This window comes from Felis catus, chromosome A3 (genome assembly GCF_018350175.1).
Source record: "Felis catus isolate Fca126 chromosome A3, F.catus_Fca126_mat1.0, whole genome shotgun sequence".
Classification (NCBI taxonomy): domain Eukaryota; kingdom Metazoa; phylum Chordata; class Mammalia; order Carnivora; family Felidae; genus Felis; species Felis catus.
In genome coordinates, this window is record NC_058370.1 from 116,596,332 (window position 1) to 116,615,423 (window position 19,092).

The 19,092-nt window shown below is 45.5% G+C and overlaps 1 protein-coding gene across 3 annotated transcripts in view; it reads left to right on the plus strand.

Annotated features, from left to right (window-relative positions):
* The window catches only part of ALK (ALK receptor tyrosine kinase), an 815,814-nt gene that overhangs the window by 491,893 nt on the left and 304,829 nt on the right, over positions 1 to 19,092 (plus strand). For all 3 annotated transcript variants that reach the window (XM_045054731.1, XM_045054732.1, XM_003984359.6), the window contains one exon: positions 7,500 to 7,701. In XM_045054731.1, coding sequence (XP_044910666.1) covers positions 7,500 to 7,701 — 202 coding nt within the window. The remainder of the gene's footprint in view (positions 1 to 7,499; positions 7,702 to 19,092) is intronic.

Sequence of the window (19,092 nt, forward strand, 5' to 3'; positions counted from 1 at the left end):
GTCTCACCTAATATGAACAGCATTATGACCCATTGAATGAATAATAGCTTATAGTAATGATTTAATAGTTTAATTGCAATATGGACAATTAGCCAATGATGGTAGAATCCTGTGTGATTTACTGAGATGGAAATCTGTCCATCCATGCATTTGTTTACCAGTATTCTCGCTCAAAGAATATGATTAAGAAGCTTATGGTTCAGGATGGCAGGTTAAGCACGCACTTGTCTCCTCTCCTGCAATACCACTCAAGTGATAATAAAGAATTCAACAGAGAAATAAATTCTAACTAGCAAACAGAACAGGAGAAGAAATCATGAGCAATTTCAAGAGCACAAAGCTCTTGATGGAGGAACTGAAGCAGCCATAGCTGAAAAGATGCAATAAGGGGTTAGAGCAGAGGAGGGAGCCCATCTGCTGGGAGGCACCACAGTGAGTACTGATAAGGGATCCCCCGGAAGGATGGAGCAGAGTAAAGAGGGGGAGAATGGTTCCACATGTCTCTGCCGCTTCTCAACCCCAGTTTTCCAGACTAAAAGGTAGCAGGATACTTAACTAGAGGGGAAAGAAGGAACGCATCTCTGAAAGTTCAGGTGGATTGGGGCGCCTGAGTGGTTCAGTCGATTAAGCATCCAGTTCAGCTCAGGTCATGATCTCAAAGTGTGTGAGTTCCAGCCCCATGTCAGGTTCATTGCTGTCAGCCCAGAGCCAGGTTCCAATCCTCTGTCCCTCTCTCTGCTCCCCCTTCCGCACTTCTCACATGCTCTCTATCTCTCTCTCAAAAATAAATAAACTTTTTTTTTTAATTAAAAGAAAAAGTTCAGGTGGACTGAAAGAACTAAAACTGGTGGCAGGAGTGTTCATACCCAGAGTGGTGTGTCCATCATGCTGACGCTGGGGAGCGGGTATCAGCAAAGTGGCCAGGCCCTGAGGCCATCAGGCCAATCCTGACAGAGTAAGAACCATCTATGTACACTGAAGTTCCTATCAGCATCGCTAGTCAATCCTGTTTAAACAAAAGGTGCTGATTCAGGATCACTCAGCATATGAATAGCCCAGCAGAATGAAAAAGAAATATCAACAACAAAAAAAACACTGATCCCAGAGAAAACAAAGACACATTAGGTACCAGTGATTAATTGGAGAGAGAAAGCTCTTTAGAAGGATTCAAGGCCGAGAAGAGGGGAGAATGAAGGTATGAGAGAAATAATAAAACAAATTTACTGGAGATGAAAGAGGTGTGTGTTTTCTGATTGAAAGAACCATCAAATGCCAGAAGGAATTTTTATAAAGATCTATATCTAGATACATTGTCCTGAAACTTCAGCAACTCAGTGTTAAAGATCCTAAAAGCCTCCTAGAAGAGAAAAAACATATTGACGATAAAGAAATTAACAATAAAACTAGCCTCAGACTTCTCCTCAGTCACACAGATGTTAGACAACACTGAAATGAGGCCTTCACATTTCTGAAGCAAAATTTCTAATCTAGAAACTATAGCCAGGAAAGCTATTGAGCAAGTGTAAAGACAAAATAAAAATATTTCAGATATTCAAAGATTCACAAAGAAGTTTCACCCAAAGGAAGTTTCCTAAGGATGGTAGGACTAATGGAAGATCCCAGTGAAAATAAATTCCAGAATATTGGCTGTGCAGAAGCCCAGAAAAGCGACTGGCACAAATTAAAATAGGAAATCAGTGTCTTTGAGAAGAAGGGAGAGATTTTTTTCAAGGAATATATAAAGGCATTAATGATACAGTATAAAAGGCCGATAGAAAATAAATAGAAAAAAGAAAGAAAGAAGGCAGATACAAAATAAAAGAGAAGAGCAACTAGAAATTTCTGGAAAAACAAACTGCACAAGAAATTCTGGATTCAAATAGAAGGCAAATTAAAACATGCCACAATTTTGACAAGTGACAGTGTAAGAAAAAGCCTATTCATTTGATCTGATGCTAGAAATATTCTTCATAAAGTAGGTTGTGTTATTTCGACCTATAGAGAAGATCACAAACATAACCCTTCTTCACTGCCCTGGGAAAATATAGTCATCAGTATAAAATCTCTGTCTACTGGTTGGCAAGGTTTAGCATCAATCTGTAAACAAACACAAGACTTAATCACTCGTATGCAATGTTGACGATGTGAAAGAAAAGCCCAGCTGACCTGAGAGGTGGATGTGGGTGAGGAAATTGCAGAGAAGGGCAGAAAGACCAATAAATAGCCTCAACTTTTAGTGAGGAGAGCCAGGTGGTAGTGTCTAAAGCTCATGGAACAAGTAATAAATTGGAAAGTTAACAAGGTAAGCAATAAAAAAGTAAAAAAGTTTTTAAAAACAGTCAAGAATTAGAAGGGGAAGAGTGTCATTTTTCTAACTGTCCCATCATGTAAAGAGCCTATAGCCAATAAATAACATGACGATCACCATAGTTAGAATTGTAAAGGCAGCCACCAAAAGAAATTAGAAATCTTTAAAGATGTCTCTGGGATTTGGAGACATGGTAGCTTTAAAAAATTATTATTATGGGGATGACTGGGTGGCTCGGTCAATTAGGCTTAGGTCATGGTCTCACAGTTCATGAGTTCGAGCCCCGCGTCAGGCTCCTGTGCTGACAGCTCAAAGCCTGGAGTCTACTTCAGATTCTGTCTCCGTCTCTCTGCTCTCCCCTGCTCATGCTCGCTCGCTCTCTCTCTCTCTCTCTCTCAAATGTAAAATAAAACATTAAAAAATGTTTTTTCATAAATAAATAAATAAAAATTATTATGAGCAATTCAGAACTCTTTGACTTCCAGCCACATGCATATATTACTTTGATTTTTAAAAGCCGTTGAGTACCTGCTGTATGGCAAACATTGTGTTAAATATCAGGTATTTAGAGATGATACCAGCCTTATAGCAGAAGCATCTACAGAAATAAATGATGCCGATTTAGGAGCCCTTCCCAGAAATGTGTTTGTGTAAATTGGAAGAGAGGAAGCAGGGCAGGGAATCACACTTCACAGCTTGGCCGATTTGGCCAACCGATTAAAACTCGGTATAGAACCGTCACAGAGGTGAATTAGGACAAGCCTTTAGGACTTGGGGGCTTGGAGACTTGACATGGTTCCTTTAGATTGATAGTATTCTAGGCAGGCAGATAGAGTTACTGACAGTTTGGAGCTGTAAGAGTCCTTAGAGACTCCATCCAACCCTTTCATTTTACAAAGGAGGCTTGGTCGTGGCAGAGCTGGTCCTTCTGATTCAATCCTTCTGATAGCAAGTTTAGTAATAGATAAAAGGAGCTCCACGTTAAGATGCCCTTCCGAGCACAAAAATCAACATCGTTCACATATCTGCTAAGGGCTATGCACCATACTGGCCACTTCATGCATGTTATTTAACTTCATCTCCACAACAGCCACATGAGGTAGGCTACACCCATATTAAATGTGAGCAAACTGAGGTTTAACAATTTTAGATAATTTGTCTGAAGTTTAGAATTAGACACAGGGCCTGGACATGAAAGAGTCTGTCTGACTTCAAGGTTCATGCCCTTTGTTTTCTGGCCCATAATTTGGTACCCTGCTGACTGAGATAAGAGCCACACATCCCTATATTGGTGACCAGAGGTAAAAAAAAATGACCATTTCATATTTCATGATTGAGCATATCAACATGATCCACTAATAAGGGAAGCATGATCCTGGCACTAAGCAGGGCTCTTTGATCGGCTTCTCTGCTCCCCCATGGCCCACCCTGGGGGAGGGTCTGTGAGCTGCCCAGCCATCCATCTTAATTACGAGGGACCCCGGGAGCCTTTGAGTAGCCCCAAGCTATTCTGAGGAAAATAAACAAGAAACAGAAAAGAGGGAGGGGAGATAGAAATGCTCACTGACTCTAAAAGATTTATACTGACAATATCCCAAGGAGCTTATGAAATGTATTTTTTCCTTTTTTTTTTTTTCTTTCTTGAGACGGAAAAGCTGCTGATGAAGAGATAGCTCTCAACTAGAGTTTTTCATTGACAGTGAAAATACTTTAAGCTCAGGCTCTTATTGATAGTCCAGTTGCACAAAATAAAATTCATATAAACATCATCTCACATATTAGAACTGGAAAAATAATCCATCTTCCAGTCAACTTTGAAAGAGTCCCGTTATTGAGCTACTGAATTACAAGGACAGAATTTACATGTGTCTCCACACCCAGGAGGGAAGAACACTGGTGCAGGAGAGCCCCAAGTCCAGCACCTGCTGTATGATTTTCTCCTGCTGGGAACTTGAATTTCCCGGGGTGGGGTATGCGTGCACGTGCACGTAATCTTTCTGAGAAGAGGAGAACATCTCCTTCATGTTGCCCACGTTCTTTCCCTCAATAGCTCAAACACCTGTTTTCAGTATGACTTTCCACCAACCTGAAAACATCCGAGTATGATCTCAGACCAGGGCACAGTTGTTGCTTCCATATGTGTGACATGCTGCCTTCATCCTAAACCCAGACCGTGCCCCGAAGTATCTAGAGCAAGACTGTGCCCCAAGACATGCTTCCAGGACTCTCAACTACTCTGGATAGACACACATCAATCTGGTATTGGATACCCCAGTCAATTCCAGAGTCTATCCCCAACATGGCACCTTTGCTTACAATAGTAACAATCTAAACATGTCACATTTGCATTTAGTCACATCCCTGCTTAGTGTAATTAGTACTATAGGATGAGGTCAGGTCAGTATTGATTCCCACCATTCCCCTACCATACCAGATTAACCTTCCTGAAGCACCACTCTGATGATGTTACTTTCCTGCTCAAAAACCTTTCCAAACATAGAAGTGAATACCTCCAGCCAGGAATGAAATGTCCTGTATGGTCTTGCCCTACACTCGCTGCCCTAGTCTTCCTTATGCCCCAGCCTTGTCTTCAGGTAGTAACCCTCTGCAGCCAAGTGCCTCTACACATTTTCTACGTTTATGCCTTTACTCCTCTTCCCTCAAGCCCCGCATGGCCGGTTCTGCCAATATCTTTGTTTTTCTCTCCCTTTAAGACCTAGCTCAAAGGTCATCTTCTTTATGAATCTTCCCAACTGAACCTAATGTCTCCTTCCTGGAGCCTCCCAAAGTGCCTTACCTGTAGATGTCTTATGACTTTATAACCTTTGCTTTTGATTGTAGTTATTACAGTGATCTCATCACCCCTACTGGACCTGGAGTTCCTTAAAAGCCAGCACTGTGTCTGCTTTATGTCTGTGTCCCCAGGGCAAAGCCAGTGCCTGGATGTTTGCTCAACAGTGGAATCCAGTAAATGAAATTTGAGGGCAAGAAAGAGTGAACAGGGAGCCAGTGAACAAATGGATTTGGTTCAGTACCCCCCTGCCTGCCTTCTTCTCTTCCTCCCCCTCTGAGTTCCTGAGCTGTACAGCTTGGCCACAATGCACCCTGATCATGTTTTAAGATAAGGGATACAGTGGGATAATGAGAAACATATAAGGTAAAGAGCACTGGTTAGGAATCCAAACCCCAGGGGTTTGATTTGGAGTTTCGAATTAAGATGTTGGACAAGTCATTTCTCCATTTTGACCTCTAGTCTGCTTCTTTAGGAAAGTTAGGGCATCATATTACGTGATCTTTACGTCCTGTCTAGTTCTGATATTTGATTCTATTCCCTTTCTTCTACCTCTGTACCCATGACAAGAATACCTCTCCCATTGTAAAACAGAGTAATAGTATAGATTATTTACTGAGGGTTGTAGAGCACTTTCCACTGGCCCATCTGCCATGCTGAAACTTCCCAACAATTACAAAGGGTGCAGTTTGCCATGCTGACCCCTGGTCCCCAGTCCAGCTCAGAAAGAGTCTTGCACTGACCTCATCCTGATTATAACTGGAAGTCACATTTATCTACTTCCAGAATATTGCAAATCTCCAATTCCTGACACAATACCTTCTCCTTAAAGAATGCTTCTGGTAGGGATTCCTTCTTTCATCTGTATCATTCTCTACTGCTGACTGCTAGTTCATTTACCTACCTGGTAAATTGGGTTGTCTATAGAAGGAGACCAGCTTGAAGTGCTCAGGAGTGGTTTAAGAGGGCTGAGCACTCATTAGCTGGTTCCCACTGGAGGAGTCGGGAATCTTGGAATAGTCTTCCACTGCAAAAGAAGCAGCATCAAATGGTCCAAAACTTCAGTGCAGAAGTGTGACAAGTGAAATTAATGCATCAGAAGGAATGCCTGGAACAATAAAATGGTGCTGTGCTTTTATGCTGACAGTAATCCCCATGAATACAGGTTTCTTGTAGATCACTTGGCCTATACTACTGGAATTAGGGTTGGCTTGCCCCAGAGGCATATTTTGCCACAGGCACGGCACCAGAGAGGATTTGTAGGGCTTTCTTTATGGAGACCAGTTACAAATCCACATGACGCATAGACTCAAGAGCTGAAATGGATCTTAAGAGATTATTGAGTTCAGCCAACCCTTCTCATTCGGTTTTATAAATGAGAAAACTGAAACCTGAGAAAGTTAATGCTTTGCACAAGATCACTCAGCTAGTAACCAAAGGAGCAGGAGCTGTGAACTTGACTACTACATAATAAGTGACCCAAATGCTGCCTCTCCAAGCCACCCACCTGTCAAGGAAAACCTTGAACTGGTCAGAGTTATTTGAGATTGTAGAGCCAATCCATACATTCCTGAGAAACTCTGAATTGGCCACAAATTGAGTACTAAGTTGGCTTGAATGTGATATGGAGAACTCAGCTTTTATTTAAACTGTGACCTGTAGGGTGGCCTGAGATGCCCCCAGAGTGTGCTTTGGTTTGTAGGGTTTGGAAACACCCTACATGGATGTTTACAAAATGGCACTAGTGTCCTGGCTCCATTCTTGGCACATTTTGGAGGCAGTGACTATTTAGTCTGTCCCTCTAGACCAGGCTGTAAATCCATCAGAACATCTTAGCATCTGGGTTGGGTTTCTCATGCTGGTTTTTATATGGGGATTAGGTAATACCCCCTATTTTTCTCCAGTTGCCTGTGAGACTTTGTTAATCGTGCCTATTGGCTGACAAATAATCTGTAAGCTATCATCTCTACTTTAACTTAGAAGACAGTTGAAATCAAGTAATTGATGATTTAATAGGGGCCTTCCTCTCCACCCAAAACTGGGTAAAGTACTCCCCATGCTTATCTCATACAATCTTTACAACCACCCTTTGATATAGGTGTTTTCATTGCCATTTTACAGATAAAGAACCTGGGACTCCAGTACATAGAACTAGTGAGACAGGGAACTAAGGTGAGAGCCTTAGTAAGTCCAGAATTACCATTCTCTTGCTTCAGGCTTTGCTTTTCACAAAGATGATCTAAGAAAAGGGAAAGAGGGTTGTGTGTATGTGAAGAAGGTGAGAAAGGCCTACACCATTGCTGACTTTAGTGCCATTGGTCTCTATATCCTGCCACGGAGATGCTGCTGGTGCTCCTATCTGTACACACCTGCAGAGTCACCTTGTCTGTCTCTTGCCAGGCTCCTTCCTGCTCCTCAACACCTCAGCAAACTCCAAGCACACCATCCTGAGCCCATGGATGAGGAGCAGCAGCGAGCACTGCAGCCTGGCTGTCTCAGTGCACAGGCATCTGCAGCCTTCTGGGAGGTATGTCGCCCAGCTACTGCCCCACAACGAGGCTGGAAGAGAGATCCTTCTGGTACCCACTCCGGGAAAGCATGGGTAAGTCCCTCCCCATGTCCAAAACTGATGATATAAAAGGCCATTTGGCTTTTGGCTGCAAATTTCCAGAGTCTGTGACATCTACTTAAAACTCACAGTCATCTTTCAGTGGGTAGGGTCCAGATTGAGCCATTATTGCTAATATTCCCAAGGCAGTGTCTCGGGCACTGTTCTGTAGGGCCCTTTGGCTGCCCAGGCTGGTGGTCCTTCCAGAGGCCAGAAGACCAGCTGGCAAAGTGGGCATTTAACGAGTGGGTGTTAAAGGTATTTATTTCCCAAAGTACAGATGGAGCCAAGAAGAAAACAGCCAAGAGGAGTGTTAAAAGGCCAAAATGAGAGTAATTTAATATGCTGGAAATGGGATTTTACCATCAGGACTTGAGCAGGTAGGGAAAGAGCAAATCATTGTAGCCACCTAAGCAGGTCGTGCAGGAGTGTGGGACCCCAGAGCAGAACTGGTCAGGGATACCACAGTGGTATCAATTCAATAGAGATTGGAACAAGCTTCATTCCAGAACCTCTGAGGCTTACACAATACTGAAATCACACCAGATACCCATGTCCGTGAGCTCCTCAACATTCCAGAAGATATTCACTTGCTTACCCAGTGATCCACTGGGCCTCTAGAAGTAGTAACATTGGAAAGCAAATTTGAACCAGGGTATCTCTGTGCATACCTTTTTTTTCTTATTCCATAAGAATAAATGCCAAACCCCACTTTTGAGGGGCCCCAGATCTGATTAGTTTATAATCAAGGGTGAAAGATCTTTCTTTGTGGCATGTTTACAGAAGATAGACTTCAGATTTCTATCTAAGCTTAGAGTTAGCTTCTTTCTAAGAAAATATCTTTCAGAGGAGTCCCATCCGAACAGTGATATTACCCATTGTTTACCTCCATGGTGTGCTGGGTCAGGAGGGGATAGCCTGTCTACTGCTTTTCCAAAAAGCTCTATGGCCTCCTTAATAATTTCTTGAAAATCTCCACCCTACTCTCCTACTGCTGACTCATCTGTATTTAGCTGTGCTTCAAAAAACTACAAGCTCCTACAGTCCCAGGAGGAATAAAATCTTAGCTTCAAGAAGGATGTTGTCCCCATACCTAAACTCTATATCCATCTTCATGCCTCTGAAATGCCTCGTTGGGCTGGATGGGAGGGTCCATCCAGCCAAGTACCAAGTACCAAGTACCAGTACCAAGTGCCTCTTCCTATGTTCTCCAGAAGTTAGGAATGTTGGGTGTCCGGGCTGCCTACTGTTTTAGATGAGCTGTCCTTGGGGCCGAACTTCCTTCCAGCATGGCCTCCCTTTCTTGGGAGAAGCCCAGATGGTAAGGCCTCCCATCCATGGGCAGGGTAGGTGCTGGCCTCTGCTGCCATGCCATCCTGTAGGCGTCTACCCAGTCTCATGAACTTGACTTCTGCACTCAGCATTCTTGCCCCACCAATCCTGGAAAAGACCAGACAGCACTGCTCAAGGCTGCTGAGAATTCAGACCATCAATCTGTTAAAGTGTGTGGTTGGAGGCTGGGACTCATTGATGTCACAGGGTGAAGTGGAGTTCAGAGTCTCCCTGAAGTGCAGGCTGAGAATGTGCATGCATGTGAAGGAAGAGTGCCAGAGGGATTTCAGTGCTTTCTGAGTAGCAGAGCCTGGTCCCCTGGATAGCATGGTTTGGAAGACCACAACTCCTCCCAATGACTAGCCATGGGGTCTTGCAAAGATGTTTCCCCTCTTTATCTTCCTATGCATGCAACTACCTGGTGAGTCCCCACTTAACAAATGAGAAAACTGAGGCGGAGAAAGGAAATAGGAAGTGATATGGCCCAAAGTGGACTCCAGATCTCCCCTTCTCTCATTAGTGCACTTTCCAGGAAACCCATAGCCTCTCAGCAGGAACTCAGAGGGAAAGGGCAGGGTCAGGGAAAAGGAAATGGAAGGTGAAAGAACCTTACAAAAGAGATCCACTAGATCCTCTAGATTTGAGACAGATGAGCACAGGGGGCATATGATGGCCACCTTCCCTTCATAGACCAAGAGAATAGGGAAAGGAAGACAGCACAGTGTGGGCAAGCTGTGATTCTCCCCAGTCTCAAGGCCCATCACGCTAGCCATTGCATTTTTTCCCAGAGCGACTCTCCCACTGTAGGAATTGGTCTGCCCCCTGGAAAGTGGGAGTTGAAGCAGGAGAAAGGAAGCAAGTGTGCTGCGGCAAGCCCCCTGACTTGATGCCTTTGCTTGGGGCTGCCCTACATCTACAGGGCCTTTGCCTTAGGCTGAGTTCCAGGCATCTCTGTGTAGAGATATTCTCCCTTAGTCCTGACAGAGCCATCTTGGAGTTTGGGGATAAGCAGGAGTGGTTCCAAATTGAAACTAAAGATGCCTGAGACAGCCTCCCCACCCCTAACAAAATCGATGTGGTGAGGATAGAAGGTGGCAGCTGAAGGGGCAGTCCACAGACTGTCCTGATGCATGGAGGAGCTGTGCTGCCCCAGGCATCTTGGCAAGCTGCAGGGCACAGGCACTTGTTCAACACTTCACAGAGCTCTAGGTATTTGTGTAGAGTTGGATCTGGGTTGCTCAGCCTCAGCACTATTGACATCTGGGACCAGACAATTCCTTCTGTGCTCACTGTCCCGTGCATGGCTCCCCAGCTTCCCAGGCCTCTACCCACTGGATGCCAGTAGCTTCTCTCCTGGTCATGGCAACAAAAATATCTCCAGACATTGCCATATGTCCCCTGGGGGGCAAAATTGTCCCCTTTGAGAACTACTGAAATAGCTAGAGAATTTTAGAGCTGGGAGGAACCCTGAGATTTACCTCAAGATTCAACCTTGTCAATTCTCAGGAGTGGGGACTGAGGCCCAGAATGGGGAAGGGACTCACTCCATGTCATGTGATGAATGCCAGTGTTGGTAGACAGGTGTCTTCAGCCCTACACTCAAGTCTGTGTGCCAACCACTGTACTGATTCCTCAGTTACATAGATCTGTAAAGTGCAGTCTCTACCCTTGAGTAATAATAACTGCTATCAACACTTTTTAACACTTCCCAGATGTGACTTCCCAGTCAACACTGTGCACTTTACGTGTATTTTCTTATTTAATACTCACCAACACAATGAAGCAGTCACTGTTACTATCTTCCATTTCACAGATAGGGAAATTCAGTAAGATCAAACAACCTTCCCTAGGTCACTGGCTAGACAAGGTGCAGGAGGTCTGAACCTAAGCAGACTGACTTCAGACTATTTTTGCCCGTTGCTGGAAGAGTTCAATTAGGCCATGTTGCTGCAGCAAAAAAATCAGTATTCCATGAATCAAAGCCCTCAGTTTAGGTCCTAGTTCACTATTCCTCAGTTTGGAGAACCATTACTCATTGGGTACTTTCTATTTGTTAGGACCATACAGGTGCTAGATACAAAAGACTAGCCTTTGATGGTCTATGAAAGGATTTTCCATGAATGAGCTCTATGACTTCAGGGTGAATTCCACCCCTACTAAACCTCAGTTTCCCCATCTGTGAAGTGAGGATGATGATGCCAGCCCTACTCATGTGGTGCTGTGGAGTTAAAGGAATAAAAGACGTAAAGGGCTTTTCACACTAAGCAGGATGCACATGTAAGAGACCATTATTTAATACCCTAATCTGCTCTGTTCTGCTCAGAATTGGGGAACACAAAGGACTAAGACTCATCCGCTCTCTGATTGTGGGGTTGGTGGCAATCTCAAGGATCCTTTGGTTTTGAGGTCCTTGGCACTTTGCCTCACTGAAGTTCACTCCCTTTTATGTCGGAGACGACCCGACAACATAGTGCTCCGAGTGGTGAGGGGGACACAGTGAAATCCTGGTGGTGATGACAGTGATAATTACAAATGGGGCTGGCTTCCTCTCAGGACAGAACATGGGTGGTTTGGGGACTGCTGTTTGCAAAACAACATTCTCCATTTGTAGTAACAAGGGAGGAAAGTGTCATAACACGGTCAGCTGGGAGAGCTTGACTCATAGGAGTGGGCTGGGGAAGGACAAGCCTGAGGCCACTGAGTCCCCCAGACACCAAGTCGTGAGTACGAAGTGCAACACTGGGGGAGCAGCAGCCTGCCTGGAGACACCGGAGGCAAGGACAGGCGGTCGGGGAGCCCCGGCAGCTGCTCCCTTCCTTGCCTCCTGGAAAGCAGCCACATACATGAGGTCTAGTGAATCACAGAGCATGAGCGCCCGCCTCTGCCAAGGAGGCCTGGCTTTGGCCTGGGTCTCCCAGGGGATGCAAAGTGATGAGTGCCTGGCCGGCTCATCTGCTCATCTGCCCCGCCAGAATGGCCACAGGAGCACGGAAGCGGAGAAATGCTCTGTCAAACAGCCCAGCCCTGCTGGCCACAGAATCCAGCAGGCATAGGACGTCTTAACTAGAAGTCAGAGGCTACAAAGTCCCCATGAATTGAATGAATCTGATAATCCCTATTTAGAATGGTGAGCTGTGAAATGGCATAAGGAAAATGGTTCACGCTGTGCCAACCATATTAGGTACTTAACACATGCTAGACGCTTTCCAGGGTATCCGTCCCTCTAACAACCATGGATCCTGTGCCTCCCAGGCACTAGGTGTTGGGAATGCGCAGCCAAAGAGGACACAGGCACAACCTTCAGGGAACATACAGTCCAGTAAGGAGGATTCGGCACGTGCTTGTGCAGATGGCTTTAAATGGGGGCCCAGAGATATTAGGGAGCAGAAGTTGCCAGTGTGACATCGGTGCCCTCCTGGACTCAGGACCCCAGGCTCAGGGGGTGGGGGTGTTTGGGGTTGTAGGAGTGCCTCCTCGGTTCCTTCCCAGACACCCGAGCACACGCCTTTCTCCTGCAGCCTTGGGTATCCGGGGACTTTATTGTGTGTGACCAGAGCTACACAGTGTGTAGGGGGAAAAATTGGGCCCTGAGGGGATAGAAGTTGCCAATCATTTGAATTACTAATACTTGAAAAGATGCTTTAAACCTAAAGGATCTGGGGATACTCAGGCTTGAGCCATGATAAGCTGTCAGGGCCATTCTGTAGCACAAACAAGGTTCATCACAGAAGGTGGCTGAGAAATAAGGCTCCCCTCAGCACAAAGCTTCACCTTTCTGCAGGATCTTAACCCCTACCCTCAGAGGAGACCTGAGTTCCTTCTCTCTTGTCCACTGGGGATGCCAAGGCCCTGAGGGGTGATGTGACGTGATGAAAGACGAAGTGTGAGCTCTTGGTCCTCCGGAGCCCTGCTTTCTTGTACTCTCTTCTATCTCCTGGCTGAACAGTTGCATCAGGAAATCCTCAAGCTCACTGCCTTCAGCTTAAGATCCGCAGCCACCCACCCATGGTGAAGAAAACCCTATGTCCATGCTGGGTGCCAACACAGCTACCATATTTATTTAGACCAGTCAGTTCTGGCCAAAGATACCAGCTTTAAAACCAGAACAATCCTAATGGGAGAGCTACCAAAGTCATTTAATTCAAAGCAATATTGACTTGTGGGTGTGGCAGTGCTGTGTCAGTCCTGGCTCCCCTGCTAATCTGCGGCTCTTCCCAGCCTCAGTTTCTTCCCTTCCCAAGGAGAGATTCCAGCTGCATTTTGTCCCCTCCCTCATCCTGCAAGGCCAGCTGCCTCACCTCAGGTGGTCACTGAGGACTGGGGTAGCAGGAAACAATTTTCCCCACCCCGGAGTCCTGCTCTTTGTCCCCAGTCTGGCTTACAAGACAGTTACCCCCTCTTGATGCAGAGACCTTCTGTTGCAAATGTACAGAGCCCTGAATTCTCCTGTAAATAGACCGAATGGTCTCAGCAGGCTGAGTGAGGGGTAGGCTTCGGGCAGGGCAACATGGAAAGATGCCACTAGGCATGTGCTTCTGAAAGGATGCCTGACTGCCAAACTGTGCCAGATTTAACTTCAGTTGGCCCAGGGTGGTGTGGCTGGCAGGTCTGGCCAACACAGGGAGATCAGGGGCCTGTGGCATTCAGCACCCTCCAGCCAAAGTCCTCCTCACATCCTGCCTGCGTGATAAACGGGATCGAGAATAAAATAGGTGATCATTTATTGAAATTGATGCCCTCAAGTGGCAGTGTCACAATGATTTAATTTCAGACCCAGCATTTTCTCCCTTTCAAAGTCATTCAGAGTGTCGGCTTTTCTCTTTTTCCCCTTGGTCTGAATAACACACTAATAAATATACAATAAGGGCTTTAATGTCCGGGTGATTTACACTAAAAAGAGAGAGCCATTCAGAGGCTTTAAAGACAATTTTTAAAAGCCTTAACACCCACACCCAGGCTTGTCAGGTGCATATTTCCAGAACACCTGGTCACGGGAATAGTCACACAGATTGTGGTTCTCCGAGCATGAGACTTGGGTCTTTAGTGTGCTTGGAAGTAGCTCCCACACACAGTGTGAGTTTAGGCAAGTCTCTGACTGTCTATGAGCCTCAACTTTCCTATCTGTAAAATGGTAATAATTGGCATGCCTCATGAGGTTGTTGTGAGGATTAAATTAGATGACATGCAGAACAGGTGCTAATAGTGCTTTGTTCCTGCTCCTGGCAGCCCCCTCGAAGGGGCAGAGGAGCAGGGCTGGCCTTCCTCCAGGGAGCTCAGGGCTGTGTGGGATTGGGTATGAGGACAGCCACAGTTTCACACCCCCTATCCTCAGAGTGACTGCTTGTGTTCCCTAAGTTGGGCCCCAAAGGACCAGTCCCATTGGCTGTGCTTGGATTTGCTGTATTTCTCATCCCTGTGAATAGTATTGTTGAAGCAACTACTGAAATGCTAGTCCTCTCTAGAACACTTGGATTTGAAGCCATTAATATGATAGGTCTCAAGCTTTGGTGGTACAAATCAGACCCACCCATTTTATAAAATTTGTATAGCTTAGTCCCATGCAGAGTGATTCTGATTTTATTCATCTTGGGAAGGGGCATGAGCATGAGTATGTCTAGAAAAGGACACAGGGATTCTGGTGTGCATCAAAAATTAGAAATCATGGCAAATACCTCACCTTAAATTAGTTGATTACATAAGCTGGTAACTGTCTACAATCATTTGCTGAATACTAAAGACAGAAGGTTGGAAGAAAGCTAGGAGAAATGAGATACACTTGTGTGCAGGGTGTAGAGTCCTATTTCCCCCTCACAGGTACACATGCTAGTTGACAAGGTTTCTCCCTGTGGCCTGATCCTGCCTGTGTGGTCCCCATCTGGAACAACTGGGTAAATCCAAGGCTATTTAAGGGACTGGTCTCCACCAGTGCATCTACTCAAGACACATCTATCATTCTCTCTCCAGAATTACTGTGGCTTTTCATGCCATAGGGGACTAGGAAGAATACAGAGTGGACTAGAGAAAGCTGGACTTTTCAGAGTCAGAGAGATTCTCCATCCATCCATCCATCCATCCATCCATCCACATCCATCCATCCATCCATCCATCCACATCCATCCATCCATCCATCCATCCATCCATCCATCCATCCAAACATCCACAGCCACATCCATCCACCTACCCACCATCCATCTCTAGTCTTCAGAATGTCATGTGTTGACTTTCATGTAGGTCCCAGGTTAACACTGGAGCATGGCACTCCTTTTTGTTCTCAGGGGATAGATACTATGCTGTTAGCATTCATAGCAACTCTGTACAGTGCATGTTCAGGTTCCAAGGTGCACCAACTACCATCAGCCCAGCAACTCATTTCATCTTCATTTTGATCTGTATCATATATTATTTTAAAAAATTTTTTTAATGTTTATTTTTGAGAGAGACAGAGACAGAGCATGAGAAGGGGAGGGGCAGAGAGAGAGGGAGACACAGAATCCGAAGCAGGCTCCAGGCTCTGAGCAAGATCGTGACCTGTGCTGAAGTCAGACGCTTAACCGACTGAGCCATCCAGGCGCCCAGTGTGTCATATATGTTATTATCCTCACTTTACAGATAAGTAAACTGAATCTCAGAGAGGTTCAATGATTTTCCCTTTGTTATGGGGAAACACATAGAGAAACACATATCTTTTGGGTGCTTTTTTTTTTTCTGGCTCTTGTGGTTTCCACAAGGAGGCATTGTATCATGTCTGACTCTGAGGAAACTGGCACCTGTTCTTATCCAGTCAAGTAAAGCTCTTCTCAAGAAGACTCAGCTGATATTTGGTCATCTAATTCTGAGCCAGAAGCCCTGAAGGTCGAGACCTCAGGCTGTGTATCTTCTTACTCCTTGCACAGGATGCTTGCCTGGCACAACATCTGGCCCATAGTAAGTGTTCTTTGTTAGGTGCATGGACACCAGGTCAGTTTATGGTAATCTACAATGCAACTCTTCTTAAACCTGAGCTCTGAGTCTAAGATTTAAAGCCCAATCCGAGATCATAGAAGAGTCTCCAATCAATAAGAAGATGAAAAGTATTTTGTTCCCACCTTTTGCCCCCGCCCAGGGATACATGTATAATCCTCTCTGGGGTTCAGGAAGCAGCTGTCAGAGTGCACCTCAACTGTGAAGGTTGCCACTAAGTACAAAGGACAATTCCTTTCCTGGCAGGTACAACTTTTGCTCATGATTGCTTTCATTGATGGGCGTCAAGAAAAATAAATGAAAAGACCATCGGCTTGTGCCAGTTTTGACCTTTGAGATTTGACAGCCTAGGGCTTGTAGGGGGGATTTTTTGAGCTGGTTGCTTTCCTTTTTCCACTCTGCCCCGGATATTTGATGGATTAAACACTAGGAAGTTGAGAGAATGTGAATACCTCTAACCCCTTGGCTTGTTAGAATGGCATCTTGGAAAATCCCATAATGATAAATGTACGTTGTATGCAAAAAGAAGACAAAATGCATAACAACAATCAGGTTTCATCTAAGAAGTGTTTGTTGACCCTCACCTTTTCCCAGTGGGGAGAGAGATATTAAAAATAGGTGGAGAAATTTAGGGGCACCTGGATGGCTTAGTTGGTTGGGTGTCTAACTTTGGCTCAGGTCATGATCACACGGTTCATGGGTTCGAGCCCCACATCAGGCTCTGTGCTGACAGCTCAGAGCCTGGAGCCTGCTTCAGATTCTGTGTCTCCCTCTCTCTCTGCCCCTCCCCTGCTGGCACTCTGTCTCTCAAAAATTAATTAAAATGTTTAAAAAAATTAAAAGAAAATAGGTGGAGGAATTTAGGCAATAAACCATTAACATCAAGCAATTCACTCATTCATTCCATCAGGCATTCTGTCAACAAACGTTTATGAGTCTTGGTTGAACTCTGATGGCTCATCCTGCCTTCAAGGGGCTCACAGTGAGGTTTAGTGTTAGGTGACAAGGGATGGCTGTGATGCTGTGGGGAAAGGGCTATAATGAGTTTATGCATAGGACGTGTGCAGAGGGGTGTGGAGGAGTGTATGCATGAGTGTGCTGCTGGCTGGTAGGCAAGCTGGCCCAGAGAAGACAGCTTGAGCTGGCTCTGAAGGGAGGAGGGGCAGCAGTCAGGGGGGAAATGAGCCAAAGGCATGCATGCATGGAGGGACCATGTCCCAAGGCCCAGCAGCTTGAGAAGTAGGTGGTGCTGGGGCTACATGATCACTTAGCCAGGCTGCCCCTATCCAGTCTCAGAGTTCTCACACTTCGTACGAATGTGCCTCTGGCTTGCGTAGTAACAGTACCCATCCCCTCCTCACCAAGGCAGTCTCCAAAGAGAAGTCTCATTCCTGGACCCCCTCCCCCACCTCTTTCTGTAGCAAATGTCCTTCTACAAATACTCAAAAGATTTCACCCCGAATCCAGGCTCTTTTCTGACTTTCTCTCCCTCTATTAGTTTCTTCCTCCCTAGTGAGGACTCCAGATTCCTATAGACAATCCATCCACGCACACAGCTGATTTCTGCCCCAGCACAAGTGGACTCAGGGCGCAAGCTATTTACACTTTTTGGCTACAGTTGGCTCAGACTCTAGGACTTTTCTGTCACCCCTCCCCTCCTCTTCCTTTGTAGCAAGAGTAGCTAAGGTGATTATTCCTTATGGATTGCCCTCCACTCCCGTCTCCACCACAGAGGCCCTTACTCATTCTGCAGTGTCCAGTTCAGTGTCTCCTCTGATTCAGATTGCATGGATGGCATCAGCCTGTGGCCTTGTGATGATCCAGCTACAAGGCCCTCTCCCCCACTAGTCGACAGGGATCCAGCATCCTTCCTTTCACTGCTGGCCCTCAAGTGCCAGCATGCAAAAGATGGGGAAAGAGTGAAGCTGCTGGCCAGGTTGAGCAGGAGCTCACCCCACTTCTTCTGCTCCCCTTAATTTGTATAATTATAATAATGGAAAGGAAGAAGAGTGTTGTAGTCCATTCTGGCTGCTATAACAAGATACCAGAAATGATAAAAACCTATTCCTGACAGCTCTGGAGGCTGGAAATATAAGACGGGATGCCAGCAAGGTCATGCTTTAGTGAGGGTCCTCTTCCTGATTCACAGTTGGCAATTTCTCACTGTGTCCTCACATGGTGAGAGGGGCCAGGGAGCTCTCTGAAACCCCCTTTATAAGAGTGCTAATCCCATCCATGAGACCTTCACCCTCATGACCTAATCACCTCCAGTGGCCTTACCTCCTACTGCCAACATTTTGCGTTAGGTTTCAGCATAAGAATTTGGGTCCGAGTTGGGGGAGGCACGTTCAGACCATAGCAACAAGAGAGGGATAGTTGCTTGGAATTTACTCAGTGGTGCCAAGCATTGTTCTAAGTGCCTTCCACGTGTCATGTCACTTAATATTATGCTCACTGCCATTCAATGAGGGAGGCAATTTTATTACCTGCATTTTACAGTGAAGAAGCTTAAGCTCAGTGAGGTTAAGTAACTTGCCCAGGGTCACACAGCTAGTAAGGAGCAGACTACATCTGAAGCCAGTCTAGCTCCACAGTCTACACTCCTACCATGCTCCCAGCCTCCCTATCACCAACCAGTAATTAAGAATATATTATTATTTGTGTATGATGATACATATGTAACATATCATCACTGTATAGTCTTCATAAATACCTAGCTACATATTTTCTGTGGTATGTATATAATCCTTCCCATCCAAAAATAGAGGGCAAAGTTCTAAGGCTTTTGGCCCAAGGAAGAACATTTTGGAAAGTGGCCAGCCTTAAGAATAGGAACTAGAAAGCCTGCCCTGCAGAAGATTATGTATAGAAAGTCCAACATGGTCCCAGCTTCCCTGTTTCCTGAAGATCTAGGCCAATCCAGGCCCCCTTGCCTGGGGAGGCCAGGTCTCTGTCTGTGGTGAAGGAGGCAGAACCAGGTGATGAAATTATCTGCTCTTTTAGTTGTAATGCAGAGTCCAGGGCACCGGTGTTGATGGCGGCTGAGTAAAGAAACACCATGAGCTGCATAATAGCCCAGCTCCACTTTGCATT